The sequence below is a fragment of the Strigops habroptila genome, chromosome 14 (assembly GCF_004027225.2).
Source record: "Strigops habroptila isolate Jane chromosome 14, bStrHab1.2.pri, whole genome shotgun sequence".
In the NCBI taxonomy this organism is placed as follows: domain Eukaryota; kingdom Metazoa; phylum Chordata; class Aves; order Psittaciformes; family Psittacidae; genus Strigops; species Strigops habroptila.
The window spans coordinates 12,773,416-12,792,513 of NC_044290.2; the positions used below are offsets into that span (position 1 = coordinate 12,773,416).

At 39.0% G+C, this 19,098-nt stretch overlaps 1 protein-coding gene across 19 annotated transcripts in view; it reads right to left on the minus strand.

The window, feature by feature from the left end:
* Nucleotides 1-19,098, minus strand: part of CCDC57 (coiled-coil domain containing 57) — a 47,534-nt gene that overhangs the window by 5,182 nt on the left and 23,254 nt on the right. For 14 of the 19 annotated variants that reach the window (XR_003994350.1, XR_003994351.1, XM_030506263.1 and 11 more), the window contains 6 exons: nucleotides 17,015-17,198; nucleotides 14,940-15,040; nucleotides 11,352-11,580; nucleotides 10,569-10,705; nucleotides 4,978-5,100; nucleotides 4,469-4,622 (listed from right to left, as the gene is read on the minus strand). Coding sequence is in view for 16 of the 19 variants with exons in the window: in XM_030506263.1 (XP_030362123.1) it covers nucleotides 4,469-4,622; nucleotides 4,978-5,100; nucleotides 10,569-10,705; nucleotides 11,352-11,580; nucleotides 14,940-15,040; nucleotides 17,015-17,198 (928 nt within the window). In the remaining 3 variants the exon portion in view is untranslated. The remainder of the gene's footprint in view (nucleotides 1-4,468; nucleotides 4,623-4,977; nucleotides 5,101-10,568; nucleotides 10,706-11,351; nucleotides 11,581-14,939; nucleotides 15,041-17,014; nucleotides 17,199-19,098) is intronic. The other 5 variants (XR_003994352.1, XM_030506266.1, XM_030506265.1 and 2 more) reach the window with 2 other exon arrangements.

A 19,098-nucleotide genomic window follows, 5' to 3' on the forward strand; every position in this document is an offset into this window, starting at 1 on the left:
ACCAGCTCAAGCAAGTTCCTATTCAGGAGAACATTTAAATGAAGAAAATGTAACTAGGAGATTAGTTAATATTTGTGAATCACTTCAAAAATGAAGTTTTATGTAACGTAGAAAAGAAATCATGAGTCTAAATCTGATTGGAGCCGGAATGAAGCCAGAGCCAGAGTGTTCATTCTGTTTGTTAATATTCTACCAGATTCTTTCTCTGGCCAGCTTTTTACCCACATGGATTGCTTTTAGAACTGTCAGTGATGTCAGAGCTGTTGAAATCGTCTAGTGTGGAAACACTTAAGATAACTTTTGATCCATAGAGTGTAGAATTTCAGACCACAGAGCCTCCTTGCAAGTAACAATGAGAATTATAGTAAAAGACTCCCTATGTAAGTTCAAGTAGTAAACCAGAAAAGTTACTTTGCTTCAAAGCAGCTCAATCTCATTCTTTGTTAGCCTACAACGTAAACTCAGATTTATACACCCAGCACACAGCTGCATCTGTATCTGGGGGTTCTCAAAATGCACAGTGGAACCATCCACCACAACTGGAGCCCTCCTCTGGCATGGAAAATACAGTTTCATCTACCCCAAAAATATATAAAACGAGACGCGTGGGGACATTCTAACTGCAGATACAGCTTGCCTCATGCCCTTATTCATTCTGCACTGACCCCAGCCTCTGTTGACCCGAGGAGATATAGCTGATCAGGAGCTTTTCACATGGTACCACAAAGCACAGTTCACAATATTGGCTACACTCTAACTGCAGTTTACAGTTGAACTTTAATAGGTGATGTTTGCCTTTCCTTCCAGAAAAACTAGCAAGTGTCTCCAGTAGCAAGTAAAATCTTGATTAAGCTAAATTACTTGAAGAAAAATAAATTCCAGTTTTCTAGATGTTTTATAAAGCTTCCCCTCCTCTTGTCTAACGTTTATTTCTAAAATCAAAAAAGGTCCTGTAGCCCGCAGGTGAATAAAGAAACCTTGCAGCATCTACAGAAGCTATCACATGGGTGTACATGTGTCATGATTTTCAGAGGAAAGCATGTAACTTCTCTGACAAGCAACTTTCTTTTGAGGATGGCCTGTCATCAGCATTCAAGACACATATGATACGGATCACCAACCAAAGTCTCCCACTTGCTTTCAACCTCTGGGATAGGACATATAAAAAGGAAAGAAATACAGAAGTGTATTTCTTACTAGTAGAGTCTATGCACGTAACACTGATGTTTTTAGTATCAGCATGGCTTGTACTTGTCTCCCTCTGTAGTAGGATCTTTTTCTTTCAACAGCACAGAGCAATAAAAACACCTGAACAAAGAATCTGTGATCCTTGTAAATCCTTTCTTTTTACTTATCTGCAGAATTATCATACAAATTATTAAATCCATCTCATTCCTAAAGTACTAACTAAAAATCAGCAGGTAGAGCAAGGAGAGAGAAAATTAAACCTCTCATAGCCTTCTGACTGCTTAGAAGCTTCCACAAGTTCCGAATTCTATGGTGAAATGCATGAAGTATATAACAGTCCACTTCAGTAACTCAGTGCTAACATGTAGTCATAAACACTTCAAAAACCATTGAGTTGTGTCATATGCTGAAAATACAGCAAACTGCAGGGCTTACTTGACATGCCAACAATTTTAAGTCCCAATAGGCTGTTTTGTACATGAAAAAAAATTAATGAAGCTGTTTAACAGGTTCAGAAAATCTTTCTCACACTACAATTGTTTGTTTCACCAGAAATGCCCACAAAACCACAACTACTGGTGTGACAGATTTGTAGAGTTGAACTTGTAAAGAAATGTTTGAATAAGCAAACTAACTTGCTTGCTTTGTTGCAAAGCATTTTTTTGTTACTGAGTTTTCAAGTCTATGCATGTGCCACTTGTATCTGAAAGCCCAACACCAAGTCACTCCATCTTAATGACAGTTCTACCCACTTGTAACCATGCTTTGGATAAATGTATTAAATTCAAGTGAGTGGTTTTAAACAGGAAATATTTAATTAATTTTCCACAGCTCAGGCATGAAAAATAATGCAAGCCTTTGTTAAAAATCAGAAGCAGAACTCCTTGAAAAAATTTTATATTCTGAGGTGAGATTCTTCCAAAAAAGATTTTGCTTTCACAATCTTGTTTCTGAAATGCAGAATTTAGTCTAGTAGAATTAAGGATACCATACAAATGGTTTCCTAGAGGAGAAAGCTAAGCAACATGAAAGATTTTTTTAAAGTGCTATTCTTGCAATGCAGTATTTCAGGGCCTGCATGTTTGACCGAGAAGCACCACTCCAGTATTCTTAGGGTAAATCTGGATGCAGAGATCAAATTAAGGTTGTTCTCAGGAAAATATCCCTCCTTATTCATGTTTCACTTGTCTCATGTTGGCAGTATCATCTTTCCACTTTGCTGTTCTCTAGATCCCCAAATATCTACAGTAAGTTTTGCAACGGTGGCTGGAAATTTCTAGACATTAAGAAACTGATGTCCTTGTAAGGCTGCCAGTGGTGTTGCATCATGCAGCAGCAGCACGAAACTGCATGACACTATCAGTAATGTTTCAAAGACATCCTTTTGCTTATCCTGTCAATATAGGCCTGACCTGAAATACTCTTCCTATTACAGTCCCACAGAAAAGCACATGAATCATGACTGTCAGCACTATGTCCATTCCAGTCCTACAGGTCTGTCAATGCACATTACTTTGCCCCTGCAATGAACTGCTGTTGTGAATAAATACACTTCTAATCCATTCTTAATTTTGAAACCCCTTTTAATTTTTTTTTTCCCCTGTGTGCTGCTAAAGATGGTTCATTCCATCTATACACTTTTAAAACTAGGTTCAATGTAGGTTGGAAAGAACCTCTGGGTGAAATGTCACAGTGCTTATGACTCCCTGCTCAGAATGCATCTTGGCACAACTTGTGTCCCTTGCCTCTTTTCACTGTGCATCTCAGAGTCTGGCTTTGTTGTCTCCAAAATCCCTCATTGGGTAGTTAAAAAGCAGCAATCAGGCCACCCACTGTCTCTTTCACACTGAATAACCCAGGTCTCTCAAACTCTTCTCAAGTAACATGTGTTTCAGCACCCTAGCCATCTGAGTCACCCTCCACTAGACCCTAGCTCATCAATCCTTTGTGCCAGAGCCCAAAACGGGACACAGTACTCCAGATGTGGCCTCACAAGTACCAAATAGACAGGAGCAAATCACTTCCCTTATCCCACGGGTTGCTTTCTTGCTCCTGCAGTCTGGTTAATGGCACTTGACGATCTATGTAGTGGTAACAGGTCACTATTAATATAGAGCTCATTCGAAAATGATTAAACGGCTGACATATAACCCCACAGCTGCCATCAGATCTCAGGAATAATGATGCTGATAAAAACATCAAAAGAAAAAAACCCCAAACAACTCACACATGCCCTAGAGCACTGTAAGAAATAACTTACTGAATGCTGTGTCTCTTCTGAAAAAATGAAAGTCACCTTTACTTGGAACATTCTGGAGAAATGTTTATCCATCTGTTTATAAAGACCTTTAATAAGAAAGAGTCCACAATATTTCTGGTGAACACTCTCCGTTATTAGCCATCTCTTAAGTTTTTCCAGTATTATAATTTAAGGCCGTTATTTTTTGTCCCATCCACAGGAGTTTTCCAAAGTTTTGCCGATAATGAATCACTTCATGAACATGCCAATAGTTTGGGAGACGTAAGCGTCACCTGCAATACACTGCTTAAGATAATGACTACCATTAAAAAGTTTCCTTTCAATTTGTCTGTGAAAAGGCTACAGTTTACTGCACATACCTTACAAGTGGCACTTCAGCTAAAATTTCCTACTGGACTATAAAATTCTAGTGAATAACAATGCCTAGTTTACTGTGTGCCCACAGCATATACCACATTATGCCCATGATCTCACTTTTGGCCTTTGAGTCTTAGCACACTAAGCAGTGTTGTAGCTATTAACATGACACAAAAATAATGATTGAGCAAGGATTTGCCAAATTACAATTTGATCCGTCAGTCGCTTGGCAACACACAAAGTGTGCAATTCTCAGGCAGACGCTTTCATATCTGCCCCAGATAAGTCTTAGACTATTTCAGAACAGAAGGATATTTGCATTTTCCAGGAGTATTTGATAAAAGGGGGGAAGTATTTGTAACAATGGCATTAAAACCAGAGAGGTATATAGATGTTCCTCTTAATTCTTACTTCTGCTTGCAACGGTGAAATTCACTTCAAGTAAACTCATTAGATCTTCAGATTCCGATTACAGGACTGTAACAACAGTAGCAGTCATGTAAAAATTTTGTGGAAGGTGACAGAATCTACTACCGTACTTCCATTATTCTAGAAGAGACAAGTACTGTTAATTACTTCATGAAACATGCTTAGCTTGGTCAGTGTTCTTCTAGGGACTGAGAACAGAGGGGCTTGATCCCATTTCTAAAGTTTGCCACATACCTTGACAGAAATTATGTGCTCTAGATGAAGCAAGCTGAACCTGCTGGGCTTGGCTAGGACTCTGCCTGGGTGGCTGACTTTGAATGACCTTTAAGAATGTATCTGCCTTTTGTTGCTTTGGCTCATGATTTTCAATAGACAAATCTAGCTGAACCTGTTCAAATTCAAACACACTCTTAGAGAGATGCATACTTTTCACATCAAATACATCTGAAAATTGGCATCTTGGTCTTGCAAAGATAGAAGGTTTCAGTAAGAGGCTAGTCAAAAGAAAATTATTATTTTTAATTTTGAAAGGTTGTACAAGAAGATTAATTACAACATCATGAAAGTGATTGAGAAACCCAAGTGTAGTAAGTGTTAACAAATGTTATTTTCTACAGGAACAATGCATAATTAAAAAAAAAAAAGCATATATTTTTAAGTCTTCCAGGAGGTGGCTGCTGAACAAATGCAACTGAAAATTCCAACTGAAGGCAAATTACACTGATGATAAAACTGCACTGTACCTCAGTGGATGGTAATTCCATCTTTTCCCCAGATCTGCTTGGAGCTTCTTCATCCTTTAAGCCAGGGCAGACAATTAGAGAAGATATCCTTGAGGGATGCTGCTGCTTTGCATACTGCAGCTCCTAATAGAAAATATTACATTAAGACAAGTAATCTGTGGTCTCTAAAAGTAATACATCTATAGCTCAGTTTGCTGTTACACTGCTAGATTTAAAATAATCAGTTATAAATAATATTAAGCAGAATTATTTTCCATTTAGATTAACAGGGCCAAACTACCCTCCCAATAAACCTCTTAATAGATCTGTTAAAAATCTACATTTCTTGCTGCTGTTATTGTCATCCTGCTTGTTACTCAAGTTTCTATTGTCACTCTTCCTTTTGTGACTCAGGGTCACTCTTCCTTTTTGTCTTTTCCCATGATTAAAATACAGAAGAAAACTCCCAAGGAAGTCCTACAAAAACCCATAAATAAAATAAATCAGCTATGGAAAAGAAACTTGTAAGCAAGTAAAAAACCCTAATTCAACACGCAGCAATTAAAGAAAGATTTGGAATTTTATAAGAGGTTTAAGATCTCCTTCAGCCCTGTCAAAGGAGATGAAAATAAACATCAGTCTTCTGCTATATATTTCAGACTAAAGAAAAACAAATAAACAAATGAGAGCCCATCATACAAAGTAACTGACACTGAAATTCCTGAAGGTATGACAGTAATAAATTTTGGTTTTGGTAAGGATGACAATCTTGAACATGAAAGCAAATGTAGCCTGGCTAGTAAGAGTGATTACCTAGAAGAAAAACACCGAAAACAGTGTTCAGAAGCTCAGCCTGGAGCTCAGCTTCAGCGCAGGAGCTGAAGCCTCAGCAGGTATCTTCTCGGTAAAGAGCAGCCCGGAATGAGACTACTGAAGATGAACGCCTTGGATATAAGAAAGGCTATCCTTCTTTATAGTCTGGACAAATTCCAGCAGAAAGAGATATGGTCCCAAAGGTTCCAGAGCTGGAAAGATCCTCAATTATAGCCACTTCAACCATGACCTCCAAACAACCCATGAGCTGAAGAGGTTGGACTTCTTCTCCTGGAGTCTAGCACACCACCTGGAAACTCACAGTCAAATGCTACCTTTCCAACAGCCATGGACACATTGTATTTTTAGAATCTATTTATTCTTACAAAAGCAAGAACAATCTTTAATGGTTTTAAAAAGAACATGAGAGACACAAGATGTCAGAAAAACAGCAGAGACAGTACCTAGCTCATTAAAAATAAGGCAAGGCAAGACTGGGATGGATGGGCAACGAATATTTATTGGTCTCCATTTAAGTCAGCTGAATTCTAAAATGACTTGTGAAAGAAAGAAAAATTAAAGAGGTGGAAAAGGAAACAAAAATTGTAAAAAAAAAAAAAAAAAAAAAAAAAAAAAAAGGTTTTTTGAATTGTGGCAATTTTGCCCACATCTGGAAATCATTTTTACATGTTTTGTATAAGCATTTAGCTAATCGTTTTCAGACTCAATCCAAGCAGTGCACAGATGAAACAGGCAGGCTACAAAAGGTCTACCTGAATGCTCCGCTAGACCCTAATCTCCTTTGAAAAAATTATTCCTGGTGTTAAGAGTCTAAGAGCTTAAGAATGAGTTCAGTGAACTGAAAGTTCAAGTGAACAAGGATGCCAAGCTTGTGACTTTAAATTAAGCAAGATTTTCACAAGCATCCTGAACAAATTACATATCCACAAGCACACAGAGGCATTCCACAGTAAATTAACCTGTTGGCAGACCACTTTCCAAACTTCCAGCACACTAACAGCTGCCCCACCTATTTCCTTCTGAATCCCCTCAAAAGGGAGATCGGAATCATATGCTCAGGACTCTCATCTAGGACCAGCGTTGACCTTTTCACTTTGGAGTTTTACAAGAGGCTTAAGATCTCCTGCTCCAGAAGTAGCCGGTACCACTGTCCCATAATATGTACCACTGATCTGCCAGCAAAGGGTATTTATTTAATGCTCCCTGATTCTTTTCTCTAAGGACCTTCCTCATGCTACAAGATGCTAATACTTCTTGTAACAGTGCTGCTGTGACAGCTCTTGATCAGGTCCTCAGATGGTCAACAAAATGTTGCAAAATAGTGCTGCATTCCCACATCTGTTCTCACAGAGCTCATATACTTTGAACATTCCCGGTCTTGGAACCCAGATGGCTTTCACTATGGTATTTCCTAACTAGTATTTTTGATGCCTTCAATAATACTTATGATTTCAAAAGAACTTGATTAGGTAAATTGGATAAAATATACCAGATTACCAGGTCACACTGCACTTACCTGACTGCCTTATTACAGTTTTAAATTTCTGTTATCTTAGACTATCTGTTATATCTAAGGATGCATAAGTCTCCATTAGCTCTGTAAAGGTACAGCAGATGGCAGTCTCAGTTTATCGCTGCCTGCTGGACGGTTTACAATGTTTGCTCACACTGCAACCTTTAAAACTTCTTCACTGACTAATGGGCAGTAAAGAAGAACAGGGGTTTATTTTCACTCAAGCAATATGTTCAAATTTGTTTCTGACTCTAACAGCATAGCGTTTTGGACTTCAGGCAACCTTTCTCTATCAAACAGGAGTGTCCCTCCTGTTGGTTGGCTTGTGCTAGGAAGAAGCTAAGAGAAATTCAAGCACCTGTGGTAGGACGTCAAACTCAGAGTTCTTCCCTGCCAGGTTCCCTTAGAATATATTCCATAATGTTGCCGTAGATTCAATCTGATAGATTCACCTTAGCCAAGAAACATGTGTACCAACTGTCTTCCCCAAATAATATGCCTTTTCCGGCTGAAATGCTGCTGCATACTTTGGATGCTTGAAGAGCCTTTTCCTTTCATATTCAAACAAGCATTATCTGTTTTTACTACTATTCATTATCCAAGAGAATAGCAATCCTGTGCAGAAGCTGGATAACTGTCTGCCTAAAGACCTGAGAGCAGAACACTGAACTTGACCCTGAGAACACTTGTTCTCAAATTTAGTTGCTGGATGATCTTTGCATTTCAACTTTTTACACTATTTTCTAAAATCTAGAATCTGACCCAGAAGTTTGTGTCATTAGTCCAGCTAAGAGGCCTCATGGCTAATCTGCAGCACCGTGTTATGCCACAGGAAAAAAACCCAAACATTTATTTTCAGCAGAACTCAACCTAATAGGCTGACTTCTTGGAAAGCAGCTCAGCAGAAACACAGGAAATGTGGTGGACTACAAGTTGAACATGAGGCAGCAATGTGGTTGTGAGGCCTCTGGCCAACAGCATCCTGGGCTGCATCAGGAAAAGCGCTGCCAGCAGGCCAAGGGAGGTGATTATTTCCCTCTACCAAGCACTGGTGCAACCACTTTTAGAGTATTGTGTCCACTTTTGGGCTCCTCAGTACAAGACAGAGAGATACTGGAGCAAGTCCAGCAAAGACCCACGAAGATGATCAGTGAATTGGAGCATCTGACATACTAGGAGAGGCTAGGGAAGCTGGCCTTGTTTAGCCTCCAGAAGAGGATGTCAGGAGTGATCTTTTCAACAGGTTTAAGCACCTGATGGGGATGGTGGGAGGAAGTAAAGACGACCGACGCAGACTTTTCTTAGTGGCATACAGTGGAAGAACAAGAGGCAATGGGCAGAAACTGAAGTACAGGACACTGTTTAAGGATAAAGGGAAAAAAAACCAACAACCAAACCCAAACCAAAAAACCCGACTCTGACCTCCTTTACTGGGAGGGTGATCAAATACTGGAAGAAGCTGCCCAAACAGGTTCCCACAGGAAGTGTTTCCCCAACTGAACTTGGTTAATAATTCTACTGGAATTTTATACCTTGGAGCAACAACCTCACCTTTTCTGAAAGAACATTGTTTACTGCCCTCAAAACTACAACCACAATCAGCTGCTCTGACTCAATCCTCACAAGAACAAATCTGCTGATCAATTAAGTAAAGTACATAGTGAAATCCTGATTATTGAAGTTACTGGGAGATCTGCCACTAACTACTAGGAGAGTGAGGATTTATCCATTTGTCTCTCTGATGAAAGATGCAATTTATCTATTAAAAGTTGTATTTTAATTACAAAAGAGATGGGTTAATTATATATCCTGCTTTCATATATGGAAAATGTGCTATTACAATAATGTGGACAAGGGTGCTTGAAAATCCCACCACTGTGGATATTTAAAAATGTGCTCACTGATTAATCAATTTCAAGTTTATCTTAGAACCCACTGCAAATCCTTCAAATGGCTTATCTTACTTATTTAAAGCTAAGCTTTATGAAACTAATACTTGTAATTCAGGATTGCATTTATGCTGCATTAACACAAGTGTTTCTGAAACTCCTTGGATGAAAATCGTGTTTAAAAAAGTTAATTTTGAAGTCCCAACTATAACCCTTTAAGTAAATGGGGTAACATCTGGCTGGCGACCAGTCACCAATGGTGTTTTCCAGGGCTCAATTTTAGAGCCAGTTCCCTTCAATGTTTTTATCAATAAACTGGACACAGGAGTTGAGTGCACACTAAGTAAGTTTGCCAATGGTACTAAATTAGGGGGACTTGCTGATTCCCTTCAAGATAGAGAGACCTGACAGAGAGATCTTGATAGACTGCGGCAATTGGCAATCACCAGCTGTATGAAATTTAAGAAGAGCAAACACTGGATTCTGCATCTGGAATTACCAGTGTAATCCTGGATGCCTGTATACACCAGGGGACAAGAGGCTGGAAAGCAGCCCTGCAGAAAGGGATCTGGGGGTTCTGGTTGATGGTAAACTCAATGAGAGTCAATGATGTGCCCTGGTGGCCAAAAGGGCCAACCATATCTTGGAGTGCATTAGGCACAGTACAGCTAACCAGTCAAAAGGAGAGATTGTCCTGCTATACCTAGCATTGGCGTGGCCTCCCTTCGAGTACTGTGTGCAGTTTTGAACTCCACAATATGAGGAGTATATAGAAATATTAGAATGTGTCCAAAGGAGGGGAACAAAGGTGGTGAAAGGACTAGAGAGTAAGATTTATGAGGGGTGGCTGAGGATACTTGGCTTGTTCAGATTGAAATAAAGGAGACTGAGGAACGACCTCGTTGTCTACAACCTCCTCATGAGGGGGAGCAAAGAGGGAGGTGCTGATCTCTTCCTTCTGGTGTCTGGTGATAGGATGCAAGGGAATGGCTTAAAGCTTCATCAGAGGAAGTGCAGGCTGCATATTAGGAGTTAGTTCTTCCTTGAGAGGGTGGTCAAGCACTAGAACAAGCTCCTCAAGGACTGGTCATGGTCCCAAGCCTGTCAGTGTTCAAGAAGCATTTGGACAATCCTCTTACATACAAGTTTTAACTTCTAGGTTGCCCTGTGTGGAGTCGGGACTCAAAGATCACCATGGGTCCCTTCCAGCTCAGGATATTCTATGATTCTATGAAATCTTACAAGGTGCCAAAGGAAGATTTGAGTTAAAGTCAGTAAAAGATTTTTAAATGCAGAATTTTAAGGAAAGTTCTATTCATGGAATTACAACTGGCTTAACTGCTCATTATCAATAGATTTTAAGAGCATATCATTACCTGTATCATAAGCCTGTGCTGTAGATGCTTTAAAGCTGATAGTTGACACTGTATTCTTCTGACAAGCTCTCTTGGAAAAAGACTACCAGAGACAACACAAACTGTGCAGCGCTTAGAGCTAACAGGATGCAAAAGTCCTATAAAGGAGAGAAAATACTAAGGAAAACATTCTCTGTTGTTATTTGTCATCAATATTACATTCCCAGCCAATGCTTATAGTGGATATAAATGAAACACAATACAGGCCTTCTCACTGCAGATGGACTCAATGCTATACGGAAACGGGCCTTGTGTTTTTCTCCTTTGCCTCTCTGCCAGAGCAATTGTTGCATGGAACTTGAACGTCCACAGTGAAATCTTCTTACATTATGTATACTCTTGATTCAAGTTTACTCTGTAGTAAGCTTATTCTGCTTTCTTTTCCACTTTCATGAAGCATTAGTTTTTATTTCAAGAGATGATAAACTATTTTTTTGCTCTTAAAAGAAGTCTTAGTTCAACTTCCATTTGCCACACTGACATCTGAGCACCAGGGAGTCCTTCATCTAATATGTTCATCAACAAAAGTTACTGCCTACAGACTCTCATTGTTCTGTGTTAGCACCTCCTATCACAGGATGGTCCTTCTTGCAACAATCAGCACCACAGTCTCACACAAATTATACAGATCAAGAATCAGTCAGGTCCAGCACTTTGTCTTCATATTAAAGCTCAAAGGATGAACTGATTTCCAGGTTTTATTCTAAATACATAAACTAGCACTCTTCTGTAGAATAAATTTACCTTCCTTTAACACCATTCTGAGCTCTGCCCTGAGTCCATTTCCCATTTCAATCAGCTGCTGCTTCTCCTCACTCAGAATTGAAATTTGTCTGGCTGCTTCCTTCAGTTTATTTTGCATTCCTTGTAGAGTGCTGCTGACACCATACGGAAGACCGACATCAGGACCTATGTCAGGAAACTGTTGTCCAAGATCTACCATCTTTTCTTCAAGAACTTTGCCTTTTGGCCCCTGATAAAAAACAGATATTGCTTATAATGAATATTCTGAAACTGAAGTCTGTGGGTTTAGAGATTTCTACAAACACATACTAGAAGCCAGTTGAAGAAAAAGCGTAAAGTTGAAATCTACAGCCATTTTTGAGGGACCATTTTCAAGATTTTCTTCACAATATGGGGCAAATTAAACCTATTCTTAGCAGTATAGGGCAAAACACTGTAAGAACCTGGGATGTTCCCATAAATATTGTTAACCGTAAGTGTAAAATAATATACATAGGATAAACACTGTATAACTGTAAACTAGAGAGCAGTTAGTTTTAAGAAAAAATGTGGAAAAGACTCTTTACTGGAGATAGCGAACTACCACAAACCCTTCTCTGTATAAGCATCATGTGCATACACACATATGGAGTAAATACAACTTAAAACATTTTTTCAAAGAGAAAGGCTGAAGAGTAAAAAGTAAAGATTCTAAAATTGGTTTTGTCTCTGCAAACCTAATTGAGTCCACTTGCAGATATACATTAAGATAAAATATTTACCCAAAAGACCCAACCACCATTGCATTAGTGTGTCATGCAACTCCCATTCTCTTATTTCTTTGGATAGTTTTACCAGAAAAGAGGAAGCCCTTGAGAACATACATGGAAAGCATACAGGTCCACAAACACTATGGGGGAGAAAGGTGGAGAAATTAGTGCAGGACTAGAATATAAAAACATGAGGACACCAAGGTGAAAGAAAAAATGAACACCACTTTGGTGTACATACAGCAATTCATACCAAAGCAGACAAAAATTATTACATTCTACTCTCGTCATATGAACTGTCAAATTAACACACTGAGACTTAACATAAAGAGAGGTCAAGGCAGTTATCAGCTACAGTACCACTGGTTGTCACACTGTGTACCATCTTCACTGTACCAAGATGCAAAACCACATCACAGAGCTGGGGCAGGAATAACATTTGCTTAAACTTCTATTTTTCCTGAATTTTTCATAAAAACATTCAGCAGCATCACACAGAAGATTTTTTTTCAGGTGACAGATTGTAAGCTGTAGAGTTAGTAGTGGAACTCAGAAATCTTTCTACCTTTAGCTCCATGCCCAGAGCCAAATTCTACAATACAAAAGAAAGAAAACACAGAAAAGCTGGGTACTAAAAAAAGGTGGGAGGAAAAACTCTCCTCAGAGCTGATACAAAGTGAAGAGAAGAAAAATCACAAACACGCAAAAGTCTACATGCCTATTTTACTAGTTTCCACATAAACTTTCCTCTTCTTTACCTACATTTTAGCTCTGGAGTAATTTTGAGATTATGGTCCCAGAACCTCTGTTATATTAAATGGGAAAAAAACCCTATCACTATGGCTTTTTGTATTGACTTCACATCTACTCCGCCATGTTTAGTTACCATTATTGCTCAACAGATTCTAAACTCCCCAAGCTACAAAAATTTTTGCGTGTAATTCATCATGGTCTTAAGAACATCCTTAGCATGTAATTAATTAATGGTAAATGAAAGCAGCACAGAGACAGTATAGAAGAATCTTAAGAAATAAGCACTTCAAATCCCCAGTAAGGAATTCTGATGAAGTTTTGCCCATTGTTTGTAACAGGACTGTTTCCAGTTGCCAGTCTATGCCTAAGAAGGCTTGTTATGTACCAAGGAAGAAGAATACAGGGAAACACAGCTCAGCATCAGGGAAGACAGCATTAACTACAATTCCAACATTTTGTTCACTTCAAGTTTTCGTCTGCACACCTGCTATTTACTACATGCCTATATATATAAAGCACAAGTAATTCAGCATTTCACACATAAGATGCACATTGCTGCCTGAAAAATGTTTGCTTATCCAGCCCTGAGCACTCAATTACAGTTTAGCATCATGAAGCAAAGGATTAATGTCTGGCATAGAGAACGTTCCATTCCTATCTTACTGTCTCCAACGCAAAGCCACTCCCTACTTTTCTTTTAAGTCTCTATCCACTTAAAGAACTGTGAAGAAATTGAGAATGCATCTTGGACAGTAGTTCATAAAATGTTTACTGCAACAGAAAATAATAGATGGTATAAGATTAAATTTTCACCTAATTCTGGAAGCAGTCAAAGAGGAAATATAAACCTATGTTGTCTACACTGGCACACAGTGATTTGCTAAATATAATTTCACAGCAGGAACAAACAGATCTCCTTCTATGTTCAGTAAAAAGATAAAACTAAGATTAAACATGATCTGTGCCTGGTGGCTCGTGCATGTTTTCACACAAGGTTCCCAAGACCCCAGAATTTTGTTTAATCATTGGTATTATTCCAGTTCTTAAAGCTCTTAGTTTTAACTGTCCATGGAATCACCAGGCCTGGAACGGACCTCTGGAGATTATCCAGTCCAACCCCCTGCCAAGGCAGGGTCACCCAGAGGAGGTCACACAGGAACCGTCCCAGTGGGTTTGGAATGCCTCCAGAGAGGGAGGCTTCACCTCTTGTCCTTCTTTATTACCTGGCTATTATTTCCATTTTCTTCAACTTAGATAGTTACTGGTGAGTCTTAACAGTAAGAGTAAAGCATGCAACTTCTATTGGTAGCTTTTACAGATTACCTCAAAATTAGAAATCCCTTATTTTTTCATTGTATTTTAACCTCTCTTATGTGAGACTCCGTTTACTACACCGTGAAATCCCTGGGAGACAGGAAGGGGAGAACATACAGTGACTTACGCCTTAAGGAGTATTCGATATTTGTCCCAGTTTTCAATTCCTGTATTATTTTTTCCCGAGAGGCGCCTGTTGCACGTTAATGTCGATGTCGTTCCTGCCCTTTAAAGCAGCGCGATGGGAATGACATTTTGAGCCCTGGAACCGAGTGAGGGCGCTCCAACGCCAGCGAGCCCCTCGCCCGCACTCGCAGCAGATGACTGGCGCCCCCTAGCGGCACCTGTCAGAGGCGGCGGCTCCACAGCTCCCGCACTTCCAGCTGCTCCCTCCTGATCAGAACGCGTATTGAAAGACTTTTGGCACTTGAGAAAAAGGCTGAAATACGGATTTACAGCGGAAAACTTGAGGAGGCGACACACAGAAGTTTGAGAACTTGCAAGTGGGAAAAAATATCAAGAAGGGCTTGAAAGACCAGGAGTGACTTGTGACAGGGGATGACTAGTCAAAATGTATTCCCCAGAAAGAAGGAGCATAAGTCTGGCTGAAATAAACCACTGCTGGCTCTCATCTAACTTACACTCATTACTAGCTAACCACATAAGTGCGTACTGCTTGAGTTTTTAATATTTATTCAAACAAAAATAATATGTATTTAATTACACACACATGCATATATAGGTATTTTCAGGAGTTTAAACCTCTTCATACCTTTTCTGTGCCTCTGTTTACCATACAATCCAAGTTAGCTGAGCTGACTTTGGCATTGCTCAAAGTGGTTCCAGTTGAAATTTTGTTTGTGCACAATAAACCTAAAAGAGAAGAGGAGTATAATATAAATGTATACGTATTTATCCAGTTTAGGCTTTCATAGCAACAGCTGCTTCGGCCCTTTTTTCTATTACTATGCATGTATACCACTTCAGGAGATATATTGCAAACAGAGCTGAAGAAATAGAAAAATAATAGTAGTTGTGAATATGCAAACATAAGTCAGCTACAAAATATAGAAGCGAATAGAGATGACACATGAGAAAGGTCAATTCATGGCTAAGGAGCACAGGGAAGTTTTTGTTTCTCCCAATACTGCCTCAGGTAATCATTCGTGGGAAATTGGCAATACTGAATATAACGAGAATATTTAAAGTACAGCAGCTTCTTTCAATCACTGTTGAAAAAAAACCACCAATAAATGGAAGTTAACCCTGAACAATTCTTCTTTTAGTTCCAGTAAAAATGTGATTCCCAACTTATTGATGTATATGGACAAGTCATGGGAAAGAACAGGTTACTTTTTGGAAATCAGAAGCACCCCTCCAAACTAAATTGTCTTAAAAATATCAGATGTAATCTTATAATCTCTTCTAGTGATCGAATATAATCTCCATAAATTTAAAAAATAGATACAAGAAAGATTATTTTAGTTGAATGAACTATTTCAGCCATAAAGAAAACAGATAACATATTTCTGAAAACTTATGTTTATCAACTGACAGAGATTATTGCTTCTCTCGGACACTGCCCAACTCTAGCAGCCATAATTCTATTACATATTGGATAACATAATTTTCAAAAAACAGTAGACTAAATTGAGCTGCCTGTGACAAAAACTGTGCTTTAATTTGTTTTTTATTTAAAATTAATGGAGGTTTTGATTTAATTGGTTATTAACGTCTCATTAGTAACACAGCTAGAATATGCTTATTATTTATTAAATAAAGACCACTCTTGTTTATTAGTGGGTATTTCCTTAGCACTCAGCCATAGTAGCAGGACAAAGAAAGCTTGGTGGATGCATGTCAAAGAAACTGTGATAACAAACTGATCTTCCATGAAAATAGGAATCGCAACAACTATACCTGGAACTGATACCCTATGCCCACTTACATACCTACACCAAGGAAGAAAAAAAAAAAAAAAAGGGATCTCACTACCTACCCAAAATGAGCCTCTCTGCAAGAGCTTCCCTGCATGCAGTCTCCGAGACAGACCTGACCCTCACTGGGGACACCTGGTTGACTCAGGATTCAGTGATGTAGAGCATCTTTGAAGTGAGATTTTTTTTTCTCCATCATCATTTAGCCCCACTTCTGGGAGTGGTTTGGTGAATGTCACACCAGTAGCACCTCACGTAATATATTACAGGTACATGCACAGGAAAGGTTTGTAAGAAAGACATGGACCTGTTAAAGAGGGGGCCCATGAATATGATCAGAGGGCCTGAATACCTCTCCTGTGAAGAAATTATGATGAGGGTGGTGAGACACTGCGACAGATTGTGACAGGGAAGTTGTGCATGCCCTATCATTGGAAGTGTTCAAGGCCAGGTTGTACAGGACTTTGAGCAATCTGCTCTAGTGAAAGATGTCCCTGCCCATGGCTGGACTAGGTGAACCTTAAAGGTCCCTTCCAACCCAAACCATTCTGTGATTCTATGATTCTATATACTTGCTTCACTATTTGGAATTCTGTAATAACTTGTAATATATGTATATACTTGCTTTACTCTTGTAATATATATACACACATTTGCTTTTCTCACAGTAATTTTGTAGCGACTTATAGTGTGTGTGTATATTTGTTTTTACTAATAAAAGTTTCGCAGTAATTTGTAATATAGAAATTCTGAGGCTCTCAGACCTCTGTGTGTTGATGTATTGTGGAATCCTGAGAACCCCCCAGTCATGATCTATACACACCCCTGGGTTGGATAGCCCTCCTAGGTCATGACCATGACCACTACACTTCATTAACTGAATTTAGAGTTCTGTAGCAAGAGTTGTCACCTTGCTCCGCAACCTGTCCATTTTCTGTCAAAGGAAGAGAGGACATCTGCTTATCAAGACTCTCCATTTCTTTCCTCATTTGTGCAACAGCAGCCCGAAGGTTGGCATTCTGCTCCTGAAGCTTTTTTATTTCCAACGTAGGAATACTTTTGCTTAGAGAATTTTTATCATCATACTGAACTATCTGTAAAATAAAAATACAACACATTTCACTAATGAGCAACACATTTTCTCCACACCACCACACAGAGATCCTTTCAATCCATGAACAGACTTAGGAGAAAAGAACCAGAGAAAGAGAAAAGTGACATCCGGTTATTCTGGGGATTTGCAAGGGAAAAAAGTGCTATGAAGAGAACCTGAGATGTGGGAGAAGGCATAGATAGGGAGGAGAATGTCCACAGAGATGGCTCTGTCTTATCACTGTTGTTCTTCGAAGAGTGGCATCTCTAGCTCTTCCATGTGTGGGTAACCCATCTCCTTAAAGAACTTAGTGGTTCAACAGCAGTCCCTTTTCTGACCTGCCAAATTCTTGAAAGTGTCATTGGAGATAATTTGTTCACAAGAACATGAAGAAGCTGGACATACTTTGCTAAACTGGAAAAGGGGAAGGAGTGCATGGATTACACCTAGACAACCTGAACAATGGACAACAGCTAGAAAACCTCTCAGCACTTAGATTTAAAATAAGTAGCAATATCTTCCTTTTGTGCATTAGTTACAGATAAGCTAACAGTGAACAATGTAAAAGGAACATCTGTCAGATAGCAATTGAAGCTCTGCCTTCACAAAGGCTTTGAAGCCTGACTTTTGGAATTGTACTTGATGGAACTATGAATTGATGAGCAAATGTCATTCTTAGACTTCCAGAACTGAAGAGACTGACAAAACCAAAGTTGCCAAAGCTGCTTTAACTTCTGTAAAAAACCCAACTGATATTAGTAAAATATGAGCAGCTTGCTTAATATAGAGTAATACATCCCAGAATCATTCTATTTCTGAAATTTTTGAGTGGGAATTGCTCAGTGTTTTCTCCACGGGCTGCACACAACCTTACAGATTATTCTAGAGATTTAGTTTGGAAAGGTAGTCATGTGTGAATAAAATGATGTTGTAATCAGGACAAGAATGTGAAACATTTTAGATCACAAACTGTAAGAACTGCTTTACTCTGTTACACCAAAGGTTGCTGGCTCCAGAATCCAATTCTTGTCAATAGTCAGCACCATACACTTAGAAAAAAAGGACAAATACAGAAAAAGCTTCCTCTCATGTGCCTCTTCAATTTCCAAATTTGCAACTTTGGGGGAGGGAAGAAAAAGGAAAACCAGATGCCACAAAAACAGAAAAATGAATAAACAAACTAAACCCAAACACAGACATTATTGGAGAACATGTTTCCTAGTGTTTTCACCAGGAATTTCCTTGAAATTCCAGTACTATCATCAGGAAAAAGTTCTAGTAGGATCCATGGGATATAAGGACCAGGGTACTAGGGTGCTGACTTTATTTACTTCTACTGTTTCTTCATTCAGAGCGCGACTTCAAACATGTATAAAGAAGTTACATTAGATTGATGGCAGAGTATTATAACTGTGGTTTCATTCAAACAAAGAATGCAGAATTTAGATTCCACCTCTGTAAAATCCTCTGTAGCTGATGGAAACATTTGTCATCAGCCATTTAAGAAATGCAGATACTATTTGGTACAGGCGTATTAGAAAGCCCTGCAATTGTGGAATACACATTCCTACAGTCACTAAATGAATCCTAATTCACAGACCATCCAGACCAGATGTTTCCGAAAAGACCATTTGGAATATTTGTATCAAGTGCTGATTTATGTTTCTGAGCCTCAAAAAATGTTTCTTTCTGTTCAACTCTACCCTTAAATTGTGCAAAGCAGCAGTTCTGCCTCTTCAGAGGGAAAGGCAACCCATAAGGCCCTGCACATAAGACATGTCAGAAAAACACTTCAGTATCAGTATTTATGCCTTGCACAGACTCAAACATTAGTCCTTTTTGATCTTCTCCATCATTCCCCACTTCCTTCAGTCTCCTTATTTCCCTAGTCATAAGTTTGT